At 35.0% G+C, this 26,602-nt stretch overlaps 1 protein-coding gene across 3 annotated transcripts in view; it reads right to left on the bottom strand.

Annotated features, from left to right (window-relative positions):
• Positions 1–242: 242 nt before the first annotated feature.
• The window catches only part of Rbcn-3A (rabconnectin-3 alpha), a 96,682-nt gene continuing 70,322 nt past the window's right edge, over positions 243–26,602 (bottom strand). Inside the window, exons 47-60 of one of the 3 annotated variants that reach the window (XM_088273529.1) lie at positions 25,875–26,157; positions 24,984–25,146; positions 24,327–24,429; positions 23,348–23,569; positions 22,138–22,337; positions 21,120–21,222; positions 17,757–17,822; positions 11,465–11,525; positions 10,812–11,023; positions 7,446–7,515; positions 6,365–6,439; positions 5,010–5,227; positions 2,372–2,566; positions 243–1,484 (exon numbers count right to left, since the gene is read on the bottom strand). In XM_088273529.1, coding sequence (XP_088129655.1) covers positions 2,372–2,566; positions 5,010–5,227; positions 6,365–6,439; positions 7,446–7,515; positions 10,812–11,023; positions 11,465–11,525; positions 17,757–17,822; positions 21,120–21,222; positions 22,138–22,337; positions 23,348–23,569; positions 24,327–24,429; positions 24,984–25,146; positions 25,875–26,157 — 1,971 coding nt within the window. In that variant the 3' untranslated portion in view covers positions 243–1,484. Of the gene's footprint in view, positions 1,485–2,371; positions 2,567–5,009; positions 5,228–6,364; positions 6,440–7,445; positions 7,516–10,781; positions 11,024–11,464; positions 11,526–17,756; positions 17,823–21,119; positions 21,223–22,137; positions 22,338–23,347; positions 23,570–24,326; positions 24,430–24,983; positions 25,147–25,874; positions 26,158–26,602 lie in introns of all 3 variants that reach the window. The other 2 variants (XM_088273531.1, XM_088273530.1) reach the window with 2 other exon arrangements.

Below are 26,602 nucleotides of genomic sequence, written 5' to 3' on the forward strand. Positions count from 1 at the left end.
ACAGAAATTCTGGTTCCTTTCACAAAATTTTCATATATAATTTGTAAAAGTATGTTTGTTTCATACTTTAACATACGAATGCTCGTATTGTAACGTGTTAAGTTACGACGAAATGGCTCTGGTAAGTCTCCACCCTAAGGTTTTCCGAGAAGTTTTCATAAGTTAAATACAATTTTAAAAGAAAAAAAAAATAGTCTTTAAAACCGATAAATAAATAGAGTAGCAACGTGAAGTGCACATCATTTTTTTTTTTTAAAAAAAAAGAAATATTTTATCAAAATTTGCCGTGAATTCTTGACGACACGTGAAGATTTCTTCAATTATTTGAATACAAGGTGTTTTTTGAGACACCTGAGGTAAAAGGTTCACCATTCCTGCTCTAGAACATTGATCGTTAAAAATATGGTCAAATAAAAACATAAAAAAATAAATCAATTTAAATAAAATGGAAAGATAAAAAATATAGCAAAATCTGAAATAAATACGGGTTATTTTTAGATCACCATAAGATTGATCAACATTATCGAATCTTACCAAAGCAACTTACAAAGAATTTTCTAAATACAACATTAACTCGTTTACAAAAACAAAATGTTATTTACGTCATAGCGCTCCAAATACATTGCTCAATGCTTAAAAACACGTTGGATGGTGTTTAATAAGGCTAATACGGTTAAATAATATGAATCACATTCAAAAAGCATCTAATGGTATATGTATATTTATGGAAGTAGACTTACAACAGCCGTATTCAAGAATTTAGGGAAACGCCCCGACACAATATTGTAAGCATGGCGCATTTTGGAAACGGCCAAAAAATATTCGCTAACCCAGTCATTTTGTATGCTATAGATACGTATTTAACCAATACATATGGATCATACATCCTTTAACGTGGTTGACGAACCGAGAAAACTTTCAAGAAATTCTTAAAAAGTCATAAATAGCTGTCCTAGCGACATTTTTAAAAGTAAATATAGCTCCATTTTATCGACATTTAATTAAAAAATAAAATAAAAACTTGACGGCTTGATTCAAATATGCGTATCAACTAAATATACAAATAATTCTGAAGTAAATATTAGATAAACACAAGATCTAATGTCAAATTGATGGGCTTATTTTATTAATGGCAGGAGGGTGCGGTAATGTCTTTAAATAATTCCACACAACTATAAATAGAAACATTCCAGATTTAACATTGATAGAACTATGTCTTAATAAATAAAGTGACTAAGCGAGAGAAAAGCTGAGATTTTGAGGAACTACAGGTTTGTCTAGGTCGCCCGGAGCCAAACATCAATACGAAACAATATCGGTATCATACATGATTTACAATCGGACATATTGTATTAATTAAATAAATATATACATATACATACATAACACGCAAAAAGGAAATCAATCAACATTTTACAAATTGGAAATCAAGTAAACACCATTTTATTGCTAATTCATGTTGCGGACACATCCTGCTAGGGGACCTGGAAGAATACATATATTTTAAGTGATAAATTAGTGAAAAAGTATAAATGTATCGATTACAGTAAAATGTGGTTACATAAAGGTATGAAAAATATATCACTAACTAATTCTTCTTCAATCACCCCTACATTTAGTCTATGTAATTGACTAAGTAATCCATCACGCTGCTTCACCGTAGGGGTAGGCAGTGACTATAGAACATCTTTGCCTTTCCCACATTCACGCATCTCATACATACTCGCTGATTATTCCAACTCTTGACCTGACTAGTTTCAAGTATTTAAAATACTTGACGTGATGTGATACTAAGGATCATATCTGGTAAGAGTCTACGAGATAGAATAAGGAACTATGCGAGAAGTCGTTAGGTGGGGAAGACAACGAAGAAGACAATGGTATGCGTTTAAAGAATGGAACCATCCAGACTCCCCCACATTGAACTGCACGGCCAGCCCCAAGGTAGACAACTCCAGGGCAGACCACCAAAGAGATGGATTGACAGCTGGGAATCACATCGTGAGAGGCTAATAAACAGGCACCAAGAAGAAGAAAAAGTGATCTGATTTATATTGTTCCAGACGGCACAGGACTGCAAAGCCTTCGCCAGAGTGATCGCCAACGTTGGGGGGACCTGATAGGGGACATGAAGAAGAAGAAGAAAAAGGTTAGGTTAGATTTGGTTTGGTTTGGTTTGGTTAGGTTAGGTTATCATATATCCTAGTCAGCTACATTCAGACATCATTTGCTCATATCATTGTTACATAATTGCATATCATCATTACATCATTACATATCATCATTACATCATTTGCTCATCATTACATCATTCGCTCCAAGACTCATCTTTCTAATGCCTTTGGATGTGGAAGCGGAATTGCGTCCTTACCTAGATGTGGTGGGTGGGCGCGCGGTCGGGCAGCTGGCGCACCTTCATGGTGCCGTCGGCGCCGCAGGAGAAGAGGCGCGCGTGCGAGTCCACCAGCAGCTGCGTGACCCCCTGCCCGATGTGCTTGAAGAAGGAGCTGCGGGCGTGCTCTCCCGGGAACCAGTGGACCAGCCCGTGCCCGCTCAGGGCCCATACCTGCGCGACAACACTATTAAACTATCTAACGAGAGACAAAGATCCTTTTGGTTTAACATGAATCCCTGGGCAGAATAGAGGGTAAATCATTCGCAGGAATAAAAATATAAAGTAAAAGAAATATATAACCATAACACAAAAATAAAGATAAATAAAAATTCCTTAACAGTAACTGTAGATATTTAGGAGTAAAAAATTGATACATGAGTTGATTTCTTTTTTTTTTTTGATGGACATAAAATAAAATATGTAAGCAATTTTTTAAATATAAATGTGCATATATTGGGTTGATGCAAAAGTTTTGACCGTTTTTTACATATATTTTTTTAATATTTTTTTTTCTTGTGTATTATTTATTTAATAAATTATATAATTTCCATCAGTTCTTATAACCTTCTCCCATCTTTCTATCAACTTATTAATACCAGTAGTATAAAATTCCGTGGATTTTGATGCGAAAAATGAAGTAAGGGATGTTTTTACCTGCTCTATTGAATAATTTTTTCATCATTTAAATTTTTTTGCAGTGATCGGAATAAATAAAATTCAGAAAGAGCAAGATCTGGAAAATACAGTGGATGCTTGATAACATCCCAATTTAACTCATTTAGCTTGTGTTGGGTCATCATAGCCACATGTGGTCGCGCGTTGTCGTGATGAAACACTGCCCCTTTTCTGTTTACCAATTCTGGTCTATCCTTTTGAAGGACCATGTTCAATTTGGATAAATGCTGACAATATCGTTCTGCTGTGCTTGTCTTATCGTGTTCCAAGAGTTCAAATTACACAATACCCTTATTATTCCACCAAACACAAAGTATAACTTTTTTTTATGGATTTCAGCCTTCGAAGTTGTTAATGGGGCTTGTCCAGGTATAGTCCAATGTCTTTTTCTTGTCACGTTGTTGTACACGACCCATTTCTCATCTCCCATCACCAAACGATGCAAAAAAGGTTCATGTTTATGTCTCGCACTCAAAGCAACGCGCGTTGAAACACGATCCAATAAATTGGCAGCCGACAATTGATAAGGTATCCAAACGTCGTACCGCGAAACCATTTCCATACGCTTCAAATGTCTTAATGCGATTGTTTGGTTGACTCCCATCATTGACACAATCTCTCTGATGGTTAGACGTGGATTGGTGTCAATTATGACTTTTAATTCGTCTTCATCAGACTTCAATGGCCGCCCGGTACGTGGTTTATCAATGAGTGAAAAATCTCCAGATCGGAATTTTGCAAACCATCTTCGTACCTGTCGAACTTTGATGACATCTGCTCCGTACACTTTACAAATGTTTTTGGTTGCCACACTCGCGGTATTGTCTTTACGGAATTCATAAAGTAAACAATGACGTAAATGCACTTTATCAAACGACATTTTGAAAAAATACAAGGGGTTATTACTGAACTCTGGCCAGGCCAAAACTGAATAGAAAGTAGAGGGAAAGCATCCTTTATACAATGGAATCATAAAAAAAGAAGATACTATTCATAATTTATGAAAAAAAAATTTTTTACCTGGGATCATAAAAAACGGTCATTACTTTTGCATCAACCCAATAGTTAATAATCATGATGAATCAGACAATAGTCAGGAAAAGCATGTAAAAAAATCACTCCCAAAACATCAACTAGCTGGTAGAAACATTTGGATAAAATTATTATCAATGTGTGGCAGAATTTACATGGAAAAAAATGGATATTGATTGAATGCAAAATTGAAATTATTTTTTTAAATTAATGTTTTACTTAGTCCCTCAACGTCCCAAGGACCCAACTCTAAAATTTGGAATTAGCTTCACATACGGTATTTGAAAATGATGCGGAATGCATCGAAACACGTGTCACAGTAGATTTTAAGTAATAGTGGTATTTACTAAGTAAAACATTAATTAAAAATGGATAGATTTTACCACAAAGTGACTGCCGGATCAATTAATGAAATTATTGAAAAAATTGTCTGAGGCCGGATTTACATTGAGTCAGTAACTGACTTTAAATATAAGGCATGTTAGCGCTGACTCAGTACTGCTTTCATATAAATTTATTTTAACGTCAGGGACTTCTATATTCCCGGTGTAAACAGTGCAAGTCAGTTCTTGGCGTCAGTAACTGGCTCAATGTGAGTCCGGTCTAGTGTCAGATACTATTCCCATATCGCTCACTCCTTTCAAGAACGTCATAAATCAAAAATCATCAATTTTCAGTTGTCCATGTTTTCGGAATGCCCAGAAAATGTACTATATGGGATATATCCCAGCAAAAGAGGCATGTCTGTTGCACAGTAAACAGTTCTATAAGTGGCTTGATATTTATTTTTAATAAATTGCGTTATATTTTTAAACTTTAAAAACGTTCTCCTGAAAAATCAAGTTTTTTGATTTGTGACGTTCTTGAAAGGAGTGAGCGATATGAAGGACGAAAAGGGCAAAGTTACCTTGATGTCCCCGTCGGCGGCGCCGGTGGCGAAGATGTCCTCGTTGGGCCCGACGGTGAGGCACTTGACGGCGGAGTCGTGCGCCTGGAAGCGGTGGCGCAGGGTGCGCGTCTTGGCGTCCAGCACGCACACGTCCCCGCGCCGCCCGCCCGACACCATGAGCCCCGGCCCCGTCGCGTAGCCCAGGCAGTTGGCGCCCGTGTCGTGGCACGTGAACGCTGCGAGTGACATTCCAAGCGGTCAATGCAGACAGACAAATCAAAGGAGGCAAATTGCCGAACAAAGATGTGTTCTATCAATAATTAGCATTTACATATAGGTATATCTAATACACTAGAGTCTCCGTTATCCAACCTTCCAAGTTATCTGGCCTACCGGGGCATTGCTCCTTTTCTTTACCTTTGTAGTTCAATGCATTGTGATGTTTTAGTTCGTTACATTGAGTTGCATGTACATATTTGAAAAGTTTTCAATGTGCAAATAAAATTAACACATTTTCAATGTCGTTGTTATCATTTTCCGTGTTATCCAACCTTGCTGCGGCCGGTTTAGGTCGAATAATCGAGACTCTACTGTAATACTACATTACTCTTGTAACATTACAACACCTAAAGGTGGAGACTGATCGGAGAATTTTGTCGTAACATAACGTCGTAACATCGCTCGCGGCGAGCATCACCGAGCATCTGAAACTATGAATGGAGTGCTCGGCTCGCTGTACTGACTGCCTGAATGCTCGCATCGTAATGTGTTATGTTACGATGAAATGCTCCGGTCAGTCTCCACCTTTACGATAATTGTAACATTTCATTTTAATATTTTTTTATCAATATCTCAACATAGATAAAGAAGAATATGGAAGTCTGGGCATTTACAGTGCTTCATTTTGCACACTGTGTAACATTTGCCATTCTACCCAATTCCGATCTGAACAATGTTTTTTAGCATATCGCGCTCTATCAAAAGTAAGCAAATAGAGCACTTATACGCGTCTCCCGCTCTCTATCAACAGTATGTAAAAGATGCTTTTAAACATAGAAATTATTACGTTTTTTTTGTTAGCAGAAATTTTCATGAAATAATTTTTCACCTGCATCAAATCTATATTGACACATCAATAAAAAATTGATATAAATAACTCCTGAAGCAAAACCAGAATTTGTAAACAAAAATTTTGGACACACTAAAATATTGTGATTTCATTTCAAAATCAGTCAGCCTTCTTCCATTCTTCATACTTTCTGGCATCTTAGCATACGTTTAAAACCTCTGTGCATTAAACAAATTTAGAGCACTATGACACATAACATCTAAACATACATCACATTTTTGACGATAATATACAAGAAAATTACCAGACACTAGAGATTTTTTCCGCGGCATCAAAGAGTCCCAAATAGCGACATTCTTACTTTCCGAACTATGTCCAGCTGAAATTGTAAAACAGAGATGGAATACTATAGAATTGTAATATTATTTTTAAAAAAAACAAACACACTAAGACATAAAGATTAGAAAACCCTGATTCACTACAAATAAAAATAATACACTGTAAGGGCGCTTGTCCACTACCCGGAATTCCGTGTAATTTTACCGTCAGTTAGCGTTTTAAAACGACGATTGGCTTGTGCTTTTGACCATCTTTCTTCGGATCGGAGCTCTTGATCGGTGCATGAACACGTTGCGCGTAAATTCGATCACGCTAAACTGTCGTAGTCGTTTTCATTTTTCAAAACCGGACTGCCGGACGGTGAAATCCTGTGTAGTGGACAAACGTCCTATATCTGGGTTTACGCTGCCAATCAGAGATGCACCAACAACTGGTTGCAATAAATAGACAGCCATTTTTTAGACTGACTAATAAGTTTTGTTCGCCTGCATAGTGCAGTAGTTTGTGCGTTAGGCTTTCTGCGCAGTGTCACAGGTTCGGTTCAATATAAATATGAATTATTCACTCCAATATTGATTTAATATTACCCTGCACTGGTATCTGAATCACAGGGCTGATCACGTTTCCTGAATGTATTAAACGAAAAAAGATAACACTGCTTCAATATGATGCAGTGCCCTATGCACCATTGGATGTTGAAATTATATGCAGACAAAAAGAAAACTCATCTACAGTCAGAATGAGGAAAAAACTATGATTCCAGAGTCAGAATCTATGAATTATTATGAATATTGAAATTATTAAAAATGAAAACAAATTGAACATAAAAGCGATTTTATTTAGAATTGAACATGTATCTTCAGTCAAATCTGTTTTGCTAATTTAACAGCTTTGCTGAACTTAAGGGTGAATAGAGGTCGATTACTGTTAGTAATCCGACTTAGCCGACTAATGCACGGAAATTGATGCAAAAATACAAGAGAAATTTCGAGGGAAAATATTCTCAAAAATCACAAATTAATATAATAAATGAAATAATAGTTTACCTGTAGCCACCAAACTGCAGGATCCGAGGAATACAAAGTCACTGATTCCTTTGTTATGACATTGGTGAGTCTAAAACAGTACATCATTGAGGAAATTATTACTTTGATCGCTCTAACTGGTAGAATAAGAAAAATTTGAAAAAAAAACATAATGGTAGCGCCATCTGTTGCTCGTAACAGCTATACACGCAACACTACACATTGCTTATGGCAGACAGCGTGCTACTTGAAAGCCAATAATAAATCAATTATAAAAAATATTTAAAAATACTGCTTGAGTAATATTCAAGGTATGTATTACCGAAGCATACACTTTTCTTTGATATAGATCTATGGTTACATTTGTGTAGTATCACAGATGTGTGTATCTGTTGTAGTCAAAGGGTTAAAAGTAATTAATTAATGAAATATAGACTCCGATTCAAAGTTGAATTAATTTTTCATTTTACAAGAAAATCGGATTTTGCATGATATGATCAGCAAATGCATTTATTTTATAATTCATACATACATATATATGTAGTTGAAATATCTACATAAAATAAGAATAACATGTAAAATAGAAGAATTGTTAAGTGAAATTAAAAAAAATTCAAATGCATATATGAATTTATTTAAAGGAATGCATTATAATAAGGCAAGACATATTTAATTTTTTGCATAGATTATTAACTCTATCCACGCGGCACACATATCATAATACAGATATAGGGCACATCATGCCCTATATCTGTCTCACTCTCGACGCTACGCATCGCCAGTGGGTAAGAGTGACACACGATGCGTGCTTTGATTTATTTATGTTACGATCTTATTTGTTTATATTACGATATATTTCAAGAATAATGTGACACAAGTGTATTATAGAGTACCAAAAAGGCACAATGAATCCCATTGAACGTTTTTGTTTAGGAAAATAAATCGTTTCTTAACTAAATACATGATAAAAGTAATCATTTTAAAAACAGCGAAATACAGCTGCGTACGGGCGTCTCTCAGGAACAAAGTTGACGCGGTTAAAAGGTTAATAATTTTAAACAGAGAAATTTTATCATGCCTGTTAATATCTTAAATATTTCATGCATTTCTCATAGCCTTAAGTTCTTTTTTACAGTACCTCCGTAGTATAGCGATTAGCGCGTTTGACTACCATGCCGGAGGTCCTAGGTCCGATTCCCAGGGGGGTCAAAATAAATTTGTAATAAAAACAAAAAGTGATTTTTCACTCTAATATTTATTTGATATCATCCTAGACTGGTACCTGAAGCGCATATCTGATTATCTTGCCTCCAAGTTATTATCAATCAATGTAACACTGCGTGTAGACGCTATGCAGTGCCCAAATACTCTTTTATGCTTGATTGTTTTGATGTATTTAAGGTAATATTTAAATAAAATAAATATCAAAATGTTTTATGTAATTGAAGATGTCTGACATACAAAACGTGCATATCAAGTATCTTATAGTAATAATATTTTTTTAAATACACCACTAAATCTTCAGATCATATAAAGATAAACAGATAAGTCAGTTTTCGTCCGACATCTTCAATTTATTTCCCAATACCAGTATTCATGTATATACTATCCGTTAAGAGATGCTAACTTACTACATAATTCGAAATCAACTAAAAATTAAATATACAAAAATACAAACATCAAAGGACTATGTAATTATTACATTGAAATATCCAGACACTTGCTATAACAGCCTTAAGGGACGATAAGCCATCAAATAAAAATACTGTTCAGAAAACAAGCACTTAACGGATAGTATCGGAGTTGCGGTTATGACACACAAAGCATATGAGTGTTATAAAAATGGAAAGTACGAAAAGAGTAAAGAAGAATAGAAAATACTATAATAAATTATCAGAAAATATACTAAGAGCCAATATAGTACATAATCAAATACAATATAAGTTATAAATATATATAAGGTGTGTGTAATTTAAAGTTTAAAATTTGTTTTATTAAAAATGTGGTAAAATTGTAAAAGAAAAACACTTATTTTTTAAAGTTTATTTTACTATGACAACTAGTTTCGGAAGCTATGCTTCCATCTTCAGGTCTGAATGTAAATTGTTTACATTTAGACCTGAAGATGGAAGCATAGCTTTCGGAACTAGTTGTCATAATAAAATAAATTTAAGTGGTACAAAAACAAGTGTTTTTCTTTTACGATTTTATCATGTCTTACCACAAACTGAATGCCAAAACAATAAATAAAATGTGGTAATATAAATGGTGGTACGACTGCTATGGACTTTGTTTTAGAAAATGGAAATCAAGATGTGGCAGAGTGAGGAATTGAGTTCTGGACATCAGATTTTATTGCTTGAGCCATGTTTTTTTTGTTGTTCAAAAATAAGATTCACACTATAATACTGGCGGAAGGCCACTAAAGCACAGTAATAAGTATTTGGGAGAGCCATACAAAGGGTTCTACAGACAAATGCATAAGGATGATATTTAAATCATTTCTTACTATTTCACTGTAATGATAACTATCTAACGTATTTATTGATTTGGCGTTTAATTTGTAGAACTCCATTTTAATTTATGTATTAATTTTAAATCAAACACAGATTTTTTGAGCCTACTAAGTTGTATTCTACTAACAAAAACACATAAAAAAATTATATTGTGACAATTGTTTCGCCTTGTTTGATCTTCAAATTCGTTTGATAATGCGCTAACAAGGCGAAACAATTGTCACAACATAAATTTTTTATGTGTTTTTGTTAATAAAATACAACTTAGTAGACTCAAAAAATCTGTGTTTGATTTAAAATTAATACATAAACTATCTAACTTCTTTGGGGTATGCATCAGCCTATTGCCTAATAACATGAGGTCATTATTGTCTTGGCTCAACGGAATGTTTTAATCATTGTCTTTGTATAAGTTAAAGTAGAGGGTATGGCATAACAAAGTGAAAAATTCAAGTAAAAGTTTGCTTAAAACACACTCTCTGCGGGAAGGGTAATTTTATCGTTTCACTCGACTGGTGGTGTTGGGCGGGAAGGGTAATTTTACCTTTTCACTCGACTCATCGTAAATTGCGTGTAAGTTATTTTTACGCATGACTTTTGATCTCATATTGATGTATACAGTATGGGTTAATGTTATCACTTCTTTTCAGAGATGTTTATCTCTGTTATGAGCGCGAATCCGCCCGCAGATAGTGTGTTAAGTGAACAACTAGAAAATTGTCTCAAAATACCAGACTACGGTTGCGGAAAGTCAACCCGCGGAGATGTGTCTCGGTGTGTCCCGGTGCTGGATGAGGTGCGGTGCGTCTCGGCATAAGGAAAGTATACAAAACCAACATACAAAGTACATTCTGGACTTAACCCCACTCACAAAGAATGGCCGCGTGGAGCTGGTGGAGTTGAGCACCAGCACCCACAGGGAGAGGTTGCCGTCGCCGTCGGCCACGCCGAACTTGTTGCCGTGCTGCGAGAACTTGACGCGCGTCACCTTGGCGTACGTGCCCGGGGGGCGCGGCGAGGCCAGCGCCTGCGCGTGCGACCACTCCCACAGCTGCACAGAGCCGTCCTGGCCGCCTGTCAGGTCTGAGGAACAAAATATAAACATTTGGAATTATATGTTATCAAAACATTGTTGTCGAGCAGTTTCTTTATGAATCCCGACCCCAATTAGTATGCAAATTAGGATTGTATACTAATCACAATTAACCGCAAACTCAATTCCGATCAGTAAAATGTTTTTTGGCATCTCGCGCTCTACTAAAAGAACGCTTATAAATGTCTCCCGCTTTCTACCAACAGTATGTAAAAGACGCTTTTTTCGTTTCCCGCAAACAATGCGTTAAAATAGTGTTAAGGCGAAATTGTCTAACATAAATATGTCCAAATGTGCCATAATTATATGTCATCCCTTCAATTGATTTGGAATTAGATTTAAATATTTTTTTGACGTTTTTTTTTTAAATTTAGAACGGCCTTCCAAGTTTCAGTAATTATGTACAGATGACAATAAATAAAAGGACTTACATAGCGGCAGGGTCGGGTGAGCGCTCATCCTTTTTATGTTGTCAATTTTGTGCTTCAGGATCTGAAAAAACAAAGTAAATTAAAACAAATTTAAAATGGCATTGCAAAATGGATTATTTACACAAATGTCTACTAAATACAACAAGTGATTTTTCAATAAAACTTACATACAAAATAAAAAAGGAGAGAAGCTAAACCACAATCTAAGCATTTACAAAAGTGTGCTAACAAGCCATAAGCATTGTGCGAAAATAAAACAATATAACACGGGAATTATCCAAAAGGTTGACACATTGAGTGTCATAAAAATATATATAAACAACATATAAAATAAAACAATATATCGTAGTCATACAGAAGAAAGTGACCAAGTGCATTTTTTACAAAAACGTGATCATTGACTATTTGATATCTTACTAGCTTAATATTGCCCTGAAAAAAATCCCAAAGGATTTTGAACTTTGTAGTATAATATATGGACTTGTTAAAAATCACTAACTGCATTGATGTTTATTTTCTTGGCAAGCAAAAGTGACTTAAATGGCCCTCCTAAACATTTTACGTTTTGGTAGTTGGTCACTTTCTCCTGTACGACTACGATATGTTTGATAAACTAATAGAGGGAAAAATCACCATAACAATATGAATTCATCATCTTACAGAAATAACGACTGAACCAGCATTCAAACCAGGAACCTCTGATGTCTGGTCAGCAGTGGCGTGCATAGTTTTTATTCAGGGTAGTAAGGGTTGGGTAAGGATAAGGCATAGTAGGCGCTGGTCGTGTATTTATATGGAACGCTAGTAATCCAGGGTAGGCACTGCTATTCTGCCTAAAAAGATTGCACGCCTCTGCTGGTCAGATGTTTTATCCACTGAGCAACACAGAGATATTTACGATATCTGATAAATTAATGAAAGGCCATCGTCATGGTGAATTAACTCCATCTAATATGTATTAACCACATATGATATTTACTACTACTACTATGTACTACTAGTACTATCATCGTGCCATTTCACTGCAGGGGTAGGCAGAGGATGGACATTTCACTCAATTTGACAAAGTTCCTTTTACAGACAAAACTAGATTATAAAAAAATACAATATAAACTTATATTTATTTTAAAAAAATAATTACATACTATGATATACGGTTTTGTAAAATCGCTATAAAATAATATTGATCAACAATGTTGCCGTATAATTCTTATAGCACAGAAAAAGGGAATAAAAGATATTTGAAAGATGAATGCAAAGGCCTCGTATATGTGTAACAATGATAATTATTCATATTTTTAAAAGTTTTTTGATGGCATTTAATTATTTTTAAAAATAATTTTACATTACACAAATTTATATAAAAGCATAAAAATCCCATATAGGCATAGCCTGTGTATGGGTATACAATATAATTATCACCATTTTAAAATATTTTAAAATATTCTTTTAATTTTTCTATAAATTTTTTATTTGGTAAGTACCACTATTTATTAAAATCTATTGTGACATGTATTTTGATGCATTGAAGATCATTATCAAGCATCTTGTGTGAAACTTAGTGTATAACATGACCAAAAATAAGACATGAATACAGTAATTAAAAAATAAATACGTTCATTTTTTTGTAAAAATTTGAGACATTGAAGTTGGCCCTTTGAATTCTAAGCCGATATCATAAAACTATGATTTTAACACTCAGATAAACACATTTTAAAAAAATTAATGCAAACAATATTTTTAAAATTACAGCATTTTTAACTGGTAACAGTCTGATTGGCGGGATGATATTGCTTCTTAGCAATAAGCCCATAAACGAACTAAATACTATTAAATTTACATTATAAATAATATAAAGCTGATAAAATATAATTATGTATATCGCTCACTCCTTTCAAGAACGTCATAAATCAAAAAACTTGATTTTTCAGGAGAACGTTTTTAAAGTTTAAAAATATTAAACAATGTATTGAAAATAAATATCAAGCCACTTATTGAACTTTTTACTGTGCCACAGATCTTTTAAGGTAAAACCTGAAGGTTTTTTCTCCATTTGAAAAATATTAAGTATATTTTTAAAAATAATTAAACAAGACCTTTCCTTCAAAATGCAAAAACAACACTTTCTGCCCTGTAGCGGGTAAATATTAAGTTAAAAATATGCCGCTTTTGCTGGGATATAGTACATTTTCTGGGCATTCTGAAAACATGCACAACTGAAAATTGACGATTTTTGATTTATGACGTTCTTGAAAGGAGTGAGCGATATGTATTTGTATAAATTAATTGTCGGGTTGTGGAAAATATATGAAACAACACAATATATAATTTAAACAAAAAAGCATAGTAAAAAATAAATAGAAATGACAATTTTATTAATTTAAAAATTTACATTGAATGTTTCGCATTAATATTAAATATGTGGTGAAAAGAAGCAAAAATAGTGATTGTCTATGTATTTGTTTTACAAGAGGTACTCCACTGAGGCGGAGAAAACTTCATGCCAACTAATTATTACAAATAGTATAGTAATTTGACGACTAAACAAAGTTATAGATTCAAATTTATTTGAAATCAAAAATTTTAAAAGAATATAATTGGTACATGAGCGATTAAAACTTCATGCCAACTAATTATTACAAATAGTATAGTAATTTGATGACTAAACAAAGTTATAGATTAAAATTTATTAGAAATCAAAAATTTTAAAAGAATATAATTGGTACATGAGCGATTAAAACTTCATGCCAACTAATTATTACAAATAGTATAGTAATTTGATGACTAAACAAAGTTATAGATTAAAATTTATTAGAAATCAAAAATTTTAAAAGAATATAATTGGTACATGAGCGATTAAAACTTCATGCCAACTAATTATTACAAATAGTATAGTAATTTGATGACTAAACAAAGTTATAGATTAAAATTTATTAGAAATCAAAAATTTTAAAAGAATATAATTGGTACATGAGCGATTCCTTGTGAAAAAAAATATTGAAATGTAAAAGGAATAGAACCCAAGTGTTTCTATGTTTCTTATACAAAATAAATCTAATGAAACATGTACAGTAGACTCAATTATTCAGGGTCGTATCGACAGGATTTTAAATTAATTGAGAGAAAATGATTGAAAATCTATATTATTTTTTAACATCTCATCAAAGATGAAGAAGAATATGGAAGTCTGGGCATTTACGGGGCTGACGACCGTCATAGGCTGGTTTAAATGGACTTCAGACTTCCATATTCTTCTTCATCTTTGATGAGATGTTAAAAAATAATATAAAAATAACTCCTGTAATTGGAGATAATCCAGATTTTGTGAACAAGTATTTGGACACACTCAAAATGTTGTAAATTAAAAATCTAAGTAGGCCAGTGAATATTGAGTTAAGAATATACATAAATGAGTCAGGGAAAAAAAGTAATATGTGAATGTTATGTATTTCTAGCGCCATAAAAGTTGATCTAACAGACATACACTACATATATGTACAAGGGACGGGTCTGTGTTTGGTTCAACTTTGGCGACGTTAGGTTTGAATATTTTCAATCATAATTTTTAACATGTCTTTGAGACATTCTCGTAAATTTGATTGACTCTAACATCCTAGGTAATTTTTCCATTTTTGTAATTTTTTCCAACCACCTCAGAATATATAATTTCCCAATCACTGAAGCATATCTGATATTTTTTACAGCATCGTATTGGGTATTTTCTTCATACCACCCTGTTTAAAAGAGTATACCGTAGAATGATTAAATCATTTTTAATTTAGGTTTTACTTAGTAAATACCACTGTTGCCATATTAGAAATGATTCTGAATTGATCTCACCTATTGAAAAATTTGACCTTGTTGGCAAAAGAAGGATGAAATTAGGCAGAATACACTGAAAAAGTGGAATTTACTAAGTAAAAATTGAATTGAAAAGTAAAACTTATACTGCCGAGTCAATTAATGAAATGATTAAATAATATAAAATCTAGAATAAAATATCTTTATAACTAAACATATATAAAACAGTTACAATAACATAAGAATCTGAAAACCAAGATGGAAAATACAAACAAAATTGTGATTGTACCAAAACAAAAATGGATAGATTTTACCGCAAAGTGACTGCCCAATCAATTAATGAAATGATTAAATAATATTAAATCGAGAATAAAATATCTTAAAAACTAAACATATCGTAGTCATACAAGAGAAAGTGACCAAGTGCATTTTTTTACAAAAACGTGATTATTGACTTATTATATCTTACAAGCTTAATATTGGCCTGAAAAAATTCCAAAGCGATTTTAAACTTGGGAGTATAATATATTGACTTGTTGAAATTGACTTATTGCATTGATATATATTTTCTTGCCAAGCAAAAGTGACTTAAATGGCCCTTCTGAACATTTTACGTTTTGTTAGTTGGTCACTTTCTCCTGTACGAATACGATATATAACACAGTTACAATAATATAAGAATCTGAAAACCAAGATGGAAAATACAAACAAAATTGAAGTGATTGTACCAACGAAAAAAATCGGGTAAAAACCAAATAATGGGGGATCGGAAACGTGAATACAAGAGAATGCAGAATGTCACCGTAGCACTGACCGGTTTCATGAGCAGTTTGGAGCGGTGAATGATCAGCCGACAGTACTTGGGATCGTGACATCCCGGGAACTGCAGTCCTTTCATCTGCAGGCGGATGGACAAGCACGGGAGGGAAAACAGACATACAAACATCTTCATTGCCATTCACCGACCTTTTGGTGCTCCGTTCCAATAACAGTCGATGACGGAGCAGAGATCATCATATTCGAGTACCGATGCAGGGAGATTAGTCTTAACGTATGCAGACACAAGAGCTTTAATAATTTCCACGCACCATATTTATATTAGTACTATTTCAATTACCTCGACTGAATAAAAAATTTCACACCAAAAAGTTAAATACTTCAACTCACAAGATGAAAAATTCACATGAGATGACAAAAATAAAATAATATGTTGATACTTACCGCATTCAGTTATTCAAAGTGGATTAAAGTACCAATTCTATTCTTTCTAACGCTTATCCGCACCCAATGGTGCATAGGGCACTGCATCGCATTGACACAATGTTATCTTGATCGTCAATTATATGAAGGCAAGGTGATCACTCCTGCGCTTCAGGGACCAGACCAGAGTAATATTGAATAAATATTAGAGTTTAAAATCACTAATATTTATTCTCACCCCCCCAGGGAATCGAACCTGAGACCTCCAGCACGGTAGCTAAACACGCTGACCATTACACCACGGAGGCGGACAAAAGTACCAATTAGGGAGTCGATTTTTATGAACACCATCACACCAATAAGTGTTGTGTCGGTAAGTTTAATTATACTAATATTTCTAATGTCTTATGCGTTTCAAAACCAGCTATCAACAAGTATTCTAAGTTGACGTTATCGATAAAAAAATTAGTAGTGTTGTTATACTTGTCAATTTAACAAATTTTAAATGTTTTACCTGGGTCATCTACAAGATTAAACATCGTGAGAAATGATCTGGCAAAACTATAGTAATTAATATGTTCGTGGACATTTTTTCATACGGTAATCACTTGCGCGGATGTATATTATGATAACTTGATGATTTACTTGAACAAAAGTGTGATAATGTATATTTTTAATTGAGGTTTACAATATATTTTCAAGTTACCCTTATTCACTCCCTTTGGTGCATAGGGCACTGCATCAAATTGATGCAAAGTTAATTTGAGTTTGTATGTATATGGTTTATCGATATTTATATATGTGGTTCATCTTTGACACGCTAATGTCAGCATACAAAAAGACTTTCTCTAGACTGCAAGAGGTGTATACGCAGTGGCGTGCACAGAGAATTAACGAGGGTAGGCAGTAGAGGTAGGTAGTAAGGTAAGCTAGGTACTACATACTTAGTAAGGTAGGGTAGGTACTGGTTGCGTTTTTACATGTCACGCGGGTAAGTTAGGATAGGCACTGCTTTTCTGCGTATATGGAATGCACGCCCCTGTGTATACGTACTTAATAAAATATAAAATATTCCTTTATAATATAGAAAGCGTGTCGACCATACATAATGAAAACAGGCATGAAAGAGAGAGAGAGAGAGAGAGAATACCATGGCGGAATGTAAGATAAAATGCACTGCACCAAATATAATACATATGAAAACAAAGGCTGCAAAATCAATAGTAATTAGACATTTCACACATAGCTGCGATTGGTGATAACACGCGTATGATGTACAATGTGGACATACTATTTTGGGTGTTTCTGTTTTGGCTTTTCGTTTCCTGATACCCTCCTGCACACCACTCTCTGTCAGCTGGAAAAATGGCAATTTCGTTTTCAGTAAATGTCCCCGGCGGCGTATGCGTCCTGACAAACTGTACACACGGCAATGATCACTAAAGGGATCACTGCGGAGAATTACCACCAAAGGGTCACTCCCTGTGTAAGGTGAACGCTCCTTTATTCCATGTTGAAGCAACCAAATTTTAAAAAAATATTTCAAATTCAGAATCAGCACTTTTAAAAAGCGAAAATTCACATTTTTCCATATATGTATGTACAAACTAGGACACAGTTTCCAAAGAAATTTTCATTTAATTTTACTTTTTTAAGAAATACAGTGGATTAAATCGGGAACAAAAATGTCAAGGGTGATTCAAATAAATTTCCACCCCAACTGGGAATCGAACCCGGGGCCTCTAGCACGTTAGCCAAACATGATTATTGGTATATTAAGGGAGCGGATTTACAGAGAAAACAATATTTTGATTACTCTGCGAGCAAGTCTGTTGTACAACCACTAAAGCATAGTAATAACATTCAATAGGTATTAAAAACTACTAAAATAAAAACGCTGGTCCCGGTGTTGGGTAGTCACTACACAATAAAAAATCGCGGAAAAATACGAACATTCATAGCTAATCCCCTTCATTAATTATAAATGAAGTAAAAAATTATACTACTTTAGATTTATTTGCTGAAAACATTAAAAAACCATCTGGCAAGGCTCACGGTATATGTATATGTCCACTCTTGTCGGAAGCCCAAAAGCGACTGACGACTACTGCTAGCCAGAGAACATTGAGCTTTGAGCTCCTCAAGCTTGCACAGTGCAAGTATGCAAGAGTGAGATGCGAATATAGTGTCGCGGTTCCCGCACACTCTTCACGCGCTGTTTATAAGCGAATTTGTTTTCGATATTCACAAAATACCTCCGATGTACCCGATAAATTCTGATTATTATGAATATTATTTTTTAAATCAATGTGTAAATATGTTATGGAGGAATACCTAGAATCTTAGCCTTGTATTTATTATATTTATAGAGATATTATAGTTATTAGAAGCAATGTGTACAAAGTACACAACAGCGGGAAGGGAGGTTTAAATATGTACATAACAATGAAAAATTATTATTACATAGTTCTTTATAGATCTCCAAGTTATCCTCTCACAAATACCTATCACATTATCTTACTGTGCTTTAATGGCTGCATGACTGAATTTCTGAGTCCAATTTTTAGGTAACCAAAAAGATCAAACTATAAAGTATATGTGTGATGATTTGAGTGGAGTTGGTAGATATGAATTGTACAAAATAATGAAAGTCACCTTAAATTGTAAAACTTCAATGCTGTGATTAATTTTAACCGTAATTTTTTTTATGTTTATTTTATTAAAAAAATAACTATTTGCCCTTTACGAATGATGTAAAATATTTGTATTTACATTTCTTTAATTCTACATAAATGAATGAGAAAAGCATTTCGGGTTAGTTTAGAATGGGGATGATTTAGTGCAAGTATGCATTATTTATAAACGTTGTATATTTAAAATTGTGCACTTCAAAAAAAAACCTGCAACATAAATTAATTTGGGACTGTGCATCGGAATAACATCTGTGAAATCCGTGAAAAGGTTTTTAAGCCAAAAAATAAATGTGCATATAAAACAGAGATTCTCCATTCTAAAGATTAATTGGTAGCAATGAACCATATTTTATTTTTTATATGAAAGAAAATTGAGGTCTAAGCATCCCAGGGCTTACAACCTGGCATTTGGCTGACTTAAGTGATCATTTTGCCTATTATTCAACATATATATAGCATTCATGTTTTGAAAGATGCATATGTACATGATTTCTTCCAAAAAGTTAATGCAATATCTACTACTACTACTACTACCATCACAACTGATCGCCGCAGAGGTAGGCAGAGAGGATGGAAAGCCACACTCTTCTATCCTGACATACACTCCTCGCTTCCTTAACATCCATACATCTAGTCATACATGCCCTCCGATTACGCAGACTTTTGACACCACCCGATTTTAGGTTTTGATTGATCTGATTGTGCCATATATTTTTTGTGTTCTCCCACTCACATTCGCCACATATATTTTCTTTGGCGTTATCTCGTTATCTATTCGCTCCACATGTCCATACCACCTTAAAGAAGAACTGTTATGAATGAAGAATGAACATGCATGGTGAAATGAGGAAATGCAATATGGATGGTCAATAATGGGCAGAATGCCAAACATTACACAAATGTATAAAGTGATCACCTAAGCCAGCCGAACGCCAAGTTGTAAGCCCTGGGATGACAAGACTTCTTTTCTATAAAATTTTCTTTTTTATAAAAACGATAGATGGCTTGTCTCAAGTCGAGACACCTATAATATTAATATGTCATCTGTAAGGTGAATAATACAGTATCTATTGTTGAATTATATTTTACGTAATGTTTTCAAAAATATTATTTATTTATTTATCCGTTTATAGATTTCGCGTTTAATTTATGGAGCTCCATTTTAATTTATATCGCTCACTCCTTTCAAGAACGTCATAAATCAAAAATCGTAAATTTTCAGTTGTGCATGTTTTCGGAATGCCCAGAAAATGTACTATATCCCAGCAACAGTGACATATTTTAAATTTAATATTTACCCGCTACAGCGCAGAAAGTGTTGTTTTTGCATTTTGAAGAAAAGGTATTGTTTAATTATTTTTTTAAATATACTAAATATTTTTCAAATAGAGAAAAAACTTTCAGGTTTTACCTTAAAATATCAGTTGTACAATAAAAGTTCAAAAAGTGGCTTGATATTTATTTTTAATACATTGTATTATATTATTGAACTTTAAAAACGTTCTCCTGAAAAATCAAGTTTTTTGATTTATGACGTTCTTGAAAGGAGTGGGCGATATATCAAACGTTTACCTGAAAATGTCAAATTTAAAATTTCAAAAGCTGAAAAAAATATAAACATATTACTAGTCATTGAAAAGATAATTCTACATTGGAAAAAAAAGTTTTAACCTATTTAAAACGTACAAATACCGATTCTGATATGAATTTGAACATCACAAGGCCTCGATAAACACTGAAGGAAACATGTCGGTTTAGTTACATGAAGAAAATAAAAATATTATTATTAATTTGTTAGGTCATGCCAGTGTTAATGTTAATTTTAATTTATAAAAAAATTGTTATTTCATGCGGGATCTGCGTTTTTTTGTTGTTGTCTTTTTTTACATTTGCTTTTCAAACGCATTAGAGGTTATGATTAATCGTAATAAGCGGGAGGAGATTGAGTGTTCAGTACTGACCACACTGGCGCCACGTCCCGTTTGGCCCGCCAGGCCTTGGGGCTGCTGAGGAGTGGACGGTACGGGAGGCGACAGGTTGCCCAAGTTACCCGGTGACACGGATCTGAAAATAAATAGACAAAATTAGAAACATTTGTCCATCCAAGTTACAAAGACATGAAAACATTGTGACATCTCGTGTATTTCCACTTAATGGCTTAAAGCATATGTTGAAGGACATATCGCTCACTCCTTTCAAGAACGTCATAAATAAAAAAAGTTGATTTTTCAGGAGAATGTTTTTAAAGCTTAAAAATAAAATACAATGTCTTAAAAATAAATACCAAGCCACTTATTGAACCTTTTTACTGTGCAACAGATCTTTTTAGGTTAAAACTGAAGGGTTTTTCTCAATTAGAAAAATATTTAGTATATTTAAAAAAAATTATTAAAGAATACCTTTTTTTCAAAATGCAAAAACAACACTTTCTGCCCTGTGAAGGGTAAATATTAAGTTAAAAATATGCCTCTTTGCTGGGATATAGTACATTTTCTAGGCATTCCGAAAACATGCATATCTGAAAATTGCCGATTTTGGATTGATGACTTTCTTGAAAGGAGTGAGCGATATATAAGAAAGGATATGGAGAAAAAATTAGGAGGTAGGAGAAGGAAAATAGCAATAATTGCTAGAGCATCTAGATCACTTTTCTCAAGCAGCACTCGGGCTCATCATTACAATACTCTTTGCCCAAGTCACACTCGGGTCAAACAGGGAACTGGTTAAGAACAACATGTTATCACTATATGTATTTAAATAAAGAAAAAAATCTTGTCAACGGAGAAGGAGAATTCTAAGAAACTAATAAAAGAAAAAAAAACCCTAAGAGATATGGTAAAGTTCAACATTCATTGATATTAATCAATATAAAGGTAACTCTTCAGAAAAACATTATCAGTTGGCCCCGTATACAGGTTGTGACAGCATCAGCAGTGTAGAGACTGTGATGTCAGGCTGGTTAGGGTATAAGGCACTCACTTGTCGGTCTGGTGCTGGATGAGCAGGAAGCCCGAGTCGGGCAGGGTGGCGGGGTCCCGGTTGAGCGCCAGCAGGTCCACCTCGCACTCGTCGGCGGCCCAAACGGCGGCGCCGCGCAGCAGCAGCGTGATGTCCATCTCCTGCACCTCCCGGGGGCTGGACACGGCCAGGTAGTTGTTGGTGCTTTGCAGACTCGTCCGCTGCAACAATTCAATTTCAATTTATTTATTTCAATTAATATATACTTTACAAACTATAAAAAATTTAAATTGTATACATTAAAATAAAATATATGCAAGAACTATTGCTAAAGGTGTAGAAGAATCCCGCTTCGGAAAACTCCTTCAGACACATGGAACAGATCAATATCCAATGAGATATTGTTAAACATAGTGATAGCTCTTCCTACAGGCATAACCATCGGCAGGTTGGTCCTGTGTATAGGAATGTGAAACAATCTATGTCGACGCTGTGTTAGGTAACTATCGGGAACATACAGACCAATGTTCCGGATAATTTCAGGATTATCGATCATACCGCGCAACAATCGATAAAAAGGGGAATCAAATACACATTCCTTTTAGTCTCTAAACTATTGTAGCCAAGCATACCCTGGAGAAACTCGGTCGGGTAGAGCCAAAGATAATAGCCGTACTCACTCATGTAGAGATACCTCAGAAACTTCTTTATTTATTGCATGGTTTGATAATATTTTATTTATTGTTTCAGCATTCACTTTATTTATTTATTTATTGAACGGCTAAAGCCTTTAACATAATACATATGTACAGTATCTAATATAAAAATACACTAATGAATACACTAATAGAGAAACAAAAAGTCTTAAACATAAGATAATAATAAAATAACAAATAGCAAGCACTGGTAAATACACGTCTCCTTCATACACAGTGAGCAGCGAGAGAGAGTGAAACACAACGTTTAAATTTATCCATTATAACATGGAGAAGAAATGCTGAGAAAGTACAGACTTCAAGGTGGATAACAACATATTAAATAAATCTATACTATCAAAAGCATTGGCTAACATGTGAAGCCGCGTAACTTTGTAGTAAGACGTGATGAAATCGTAAAAGAAAAACACTTGTTTTAACAACTTGAGTTTATTTTATTATAACGACTAGTTTCTTCAGTTCTAAATATAAACTAAATTATATGTCAACTTAACCTTAAATTAAAATACTCTTACTCTGTTCAAGCAGAAGGCCAGTATTGAATCTTGCTCCTTGTGTATGATCCGGACGGGCTGCATGAGGTCCCCATCCACGGAGTCGGAGTGGTGATGGTGCATGTGGTGAAGGGAGGTCAGCGTGACTTCCGACGGAGCGCTCTCGTTGTAGGCATCCCTCGTATCATCAGAAGTGCCGCCAGATGGCCGAGGCTTGGCGAATATGGCGCGGATGAAGATATCCTAAAGAGGATGGAGAATTATAGAAAAAATAAAATCAAAAAATCGAGATAGAGACAGCAAACAGCGGACAATTATTGTTGCAATGTGTATTTTGTTTGTGTATTTTTTTTTTTTAAATTTTGTTTATATCAATTTACTTTGTTTTGTGTTGTATTGCTTGTATTATCTAGATATGTATATACATACATATATTCTGTTATATTTTTTTAAATAATGTAAATAAACTTCTCGTCACAGGCTATGCTTAGTGAGGTGTTCATAATTTTTTTTAATATAAAATGGTAAAAATTTTATTGCAGTATTGTAAAAAAAATAAATAAATAAATAAACATAAAATGAATGTTTTCAAGCGGGGCTCGAGTATATCAATTTAATCCATGATTCGGACCTTGCATACAAATAGAAAGAGTCTTCGCTTAATAAAAGCTTTCCCTATTCTAACATAGATGACTGTTGTGAACTTATATGTACTAGGTCAAGAGTTTGACCAATATATCTAGAAGTTTAAAAAATTGAGTAATGCGGTTGTCAATCGTAGGTAGAATTGGTGAATGTTACATGTGTGTAAAGTGATCACTTAAGCAAGCCTATGATGGCCGTAAACTCTGTAAATGCCCAGACTTCCATATTCTTCTTCATCTATGTTGAGATGTCAAAAATAACTCCTAAGCGGAAATAATCCAGAAGTCTTTGAACACACTCAAAGTGTAAAAAAAATGTTGAAATAAAATGTAAGCTGGTAATGTTTGAAAAATACCTGGACTTGCTCCTGATGGACGAGGTAATTCCAGAGCCTTCTAACTGGTGCGGAACTCGTGAGGCTGGAATTAAACGGAGTGTTGAGCTTCTCCAGTATGCACCTGCAAACAAAAATATGAAAAACATGAAAATATGTTAGTATAAAGATTGAATTGAATTGTTAGGAATAAAATAATAATAATTATTTGAAATAAAGGCATTAACCTTCCGCACCCAGTGATTTGTATTTACTACAGCATGACTTTAAAAATGAGAATATTAATATAAAATATAATAGATACGGCCTTAATTTTTGTATTTCTCCGTAATTTAATTATGTATTATGTACATAAAAGTATAATAATATAAAATTATTCATCTGCAGCAACGGAAATATATAATTTGAGAATAAATCGGGGAAAAAATCATCTACTTCAAACTCTCATCCGCACCCGATGGTGCATATAAACACATATAAACGCAGTGTTATCTTGATCCTTAACGCACGAAGGAAAGGTGATCAACCCTCTGCACCGTGGCTTCGCAACATTTGAAACTGGACCGGGATGAGAGGAGTGGAGTTGTTCCGGGCGGCGCAGGACCACCGAGCCTTTGCCATAGTGATCGCCAACGTTGAGGGGAACCTAACACGGCACAGAAAGAAGTGACACATTACCTGTACTTGTTGATGGGGGGCCCAAAGACCTGGTCCTCGGGGTAGCAGGCGGGGATGTAGTGCGGGGGCGCGGGGCGCGCGGCCAGCTGCTCCGCCAGGTAGGCGGCCCACTGGGACATGCAGCGCAGGGCCCCGTGCACTAGCGGGCTGCTCACGGCCAGCTCTGCAAACAGAAAGAGACACTTCTATCTATCCACTGCGATGGTGTTGAAATCCTTCCAATTTCCCCGAACCAACTACATACTACCTGCATCAAAAAGTTCCTGGAATCACCGCCATGTGGCGTTCTCAGTCGCCCAGTTTTCTTAGGTTGCCACATCTCTCATTGATATTCTATGAAATTTTCAGCTTGATAGCTTGAGATTTGTAAAAGTGACGCCGTATTGAGTACTTTCCGATTGTGTTTTTGATTTTTTACAATTTAAAAAAATGGAACGGAATTTGTTACGAAGAGTTTGAATTAAATTTTGCAGTTTTAGTGGTGCGACTCCCCTACATCGCACTGTACGGCCAACCCCATGGTAGACGACTCCCGGGCAGACCACCAAAGAGATGGGTCGATAGCTGGGGATCGACATCGCAGGAGGCTAATCCCTCTTAAAAACAGGACACAAGGCCTACACCAAGATGAAGAAAAAGAAGTAGTGAGACGACATTGAAAATGCTAGAAAAGTGTTTCAGCTACGATACTCTGAAGAAAACAGTCTTTTACCAGTGGCACAAACGTTTCAGAAGTGGCCATTAGTCCGTCAACAATCGGCAGGCCATGTTGATGTTTCACGGTGATGTTTCCAAAGTAATGAGCCTGGAGGCAGTATGTGTACTCCATATGCTCCACACTCGGATCGGGCATGGATAAGTAAGTGATAATGAAATGAAGATGTTAATTACCTTGCATCTCGATTCCGGCCACGTTGAGGAACTCCTGCAGTTGGTTCTGCGCTATCTTAAGGATGGCCAGCTTCATGATGCACCAGGAGTAGGAGTTGAGGTCGCAGTGCTCCGTGTTGTCCTGGCGCCGCACGCGCGGCTGGTAGTTCTGCGTGGGCGCCGCCAGCGGGTCCCCGAACACGTCCTCCTCGTCTTCCTCCTCCAGGTGGTTTTCTTCCGTGTCCGACGCCACCGAGTCTGCAGAGTCGTAGTCCAGGACGTCCGGGTCCACGTCCAGAGTGGGCTGGGAATCGCACCATTATATGTCACCAAGCTTTATAATACACTGAACATAGTCACATAACTAACTAGCTAACCATCACGCCGCTTCCCCACAGAGGTAGACAGAGAGAATAGAATGCCACACCACTCTGTCTTTGCAAACATTCTTCGCCTTTTCCACGTTCATGTATCTCCTCATATATACCCGCCGATTATTTCCACTTTTTCCAGTTTTTCTTGGTCTTCCTCTGCTCTTTTTTCCAACTACATTGGCCTCATTAATTTGTTTTACCTCTTTTTTCCTTTCTTTATTTGTCTTTTCTCGCTCATTCGTTCCACATGTCCAAATCAACATTACATTCGATTCACATACCCAAACACACCTTTCCTAATTTTATCGATAATGCTTATCTTTGCTTTGCATTCCTTCCTCATTTCAACATTTGTACATCTCTCATACATCATTT

This window comes from Brachycentrus maculatus, unplaced genomic scaffold (assembly GCF_059751285.1).
Source record: "Brachycentrus maculatus isolate JH-2025_06_01 unplaced genomic scaffold, ASM5975128v1 h1tg000586l, whole genome shotgun sequence".
Classification (NCBI taxonomy): Eukaryota; Metazoa; Arthropoda; class Insecta; order Trichoptera; family Brachycentridae; genus Brachycentrus; species Brachycentrus maculatus.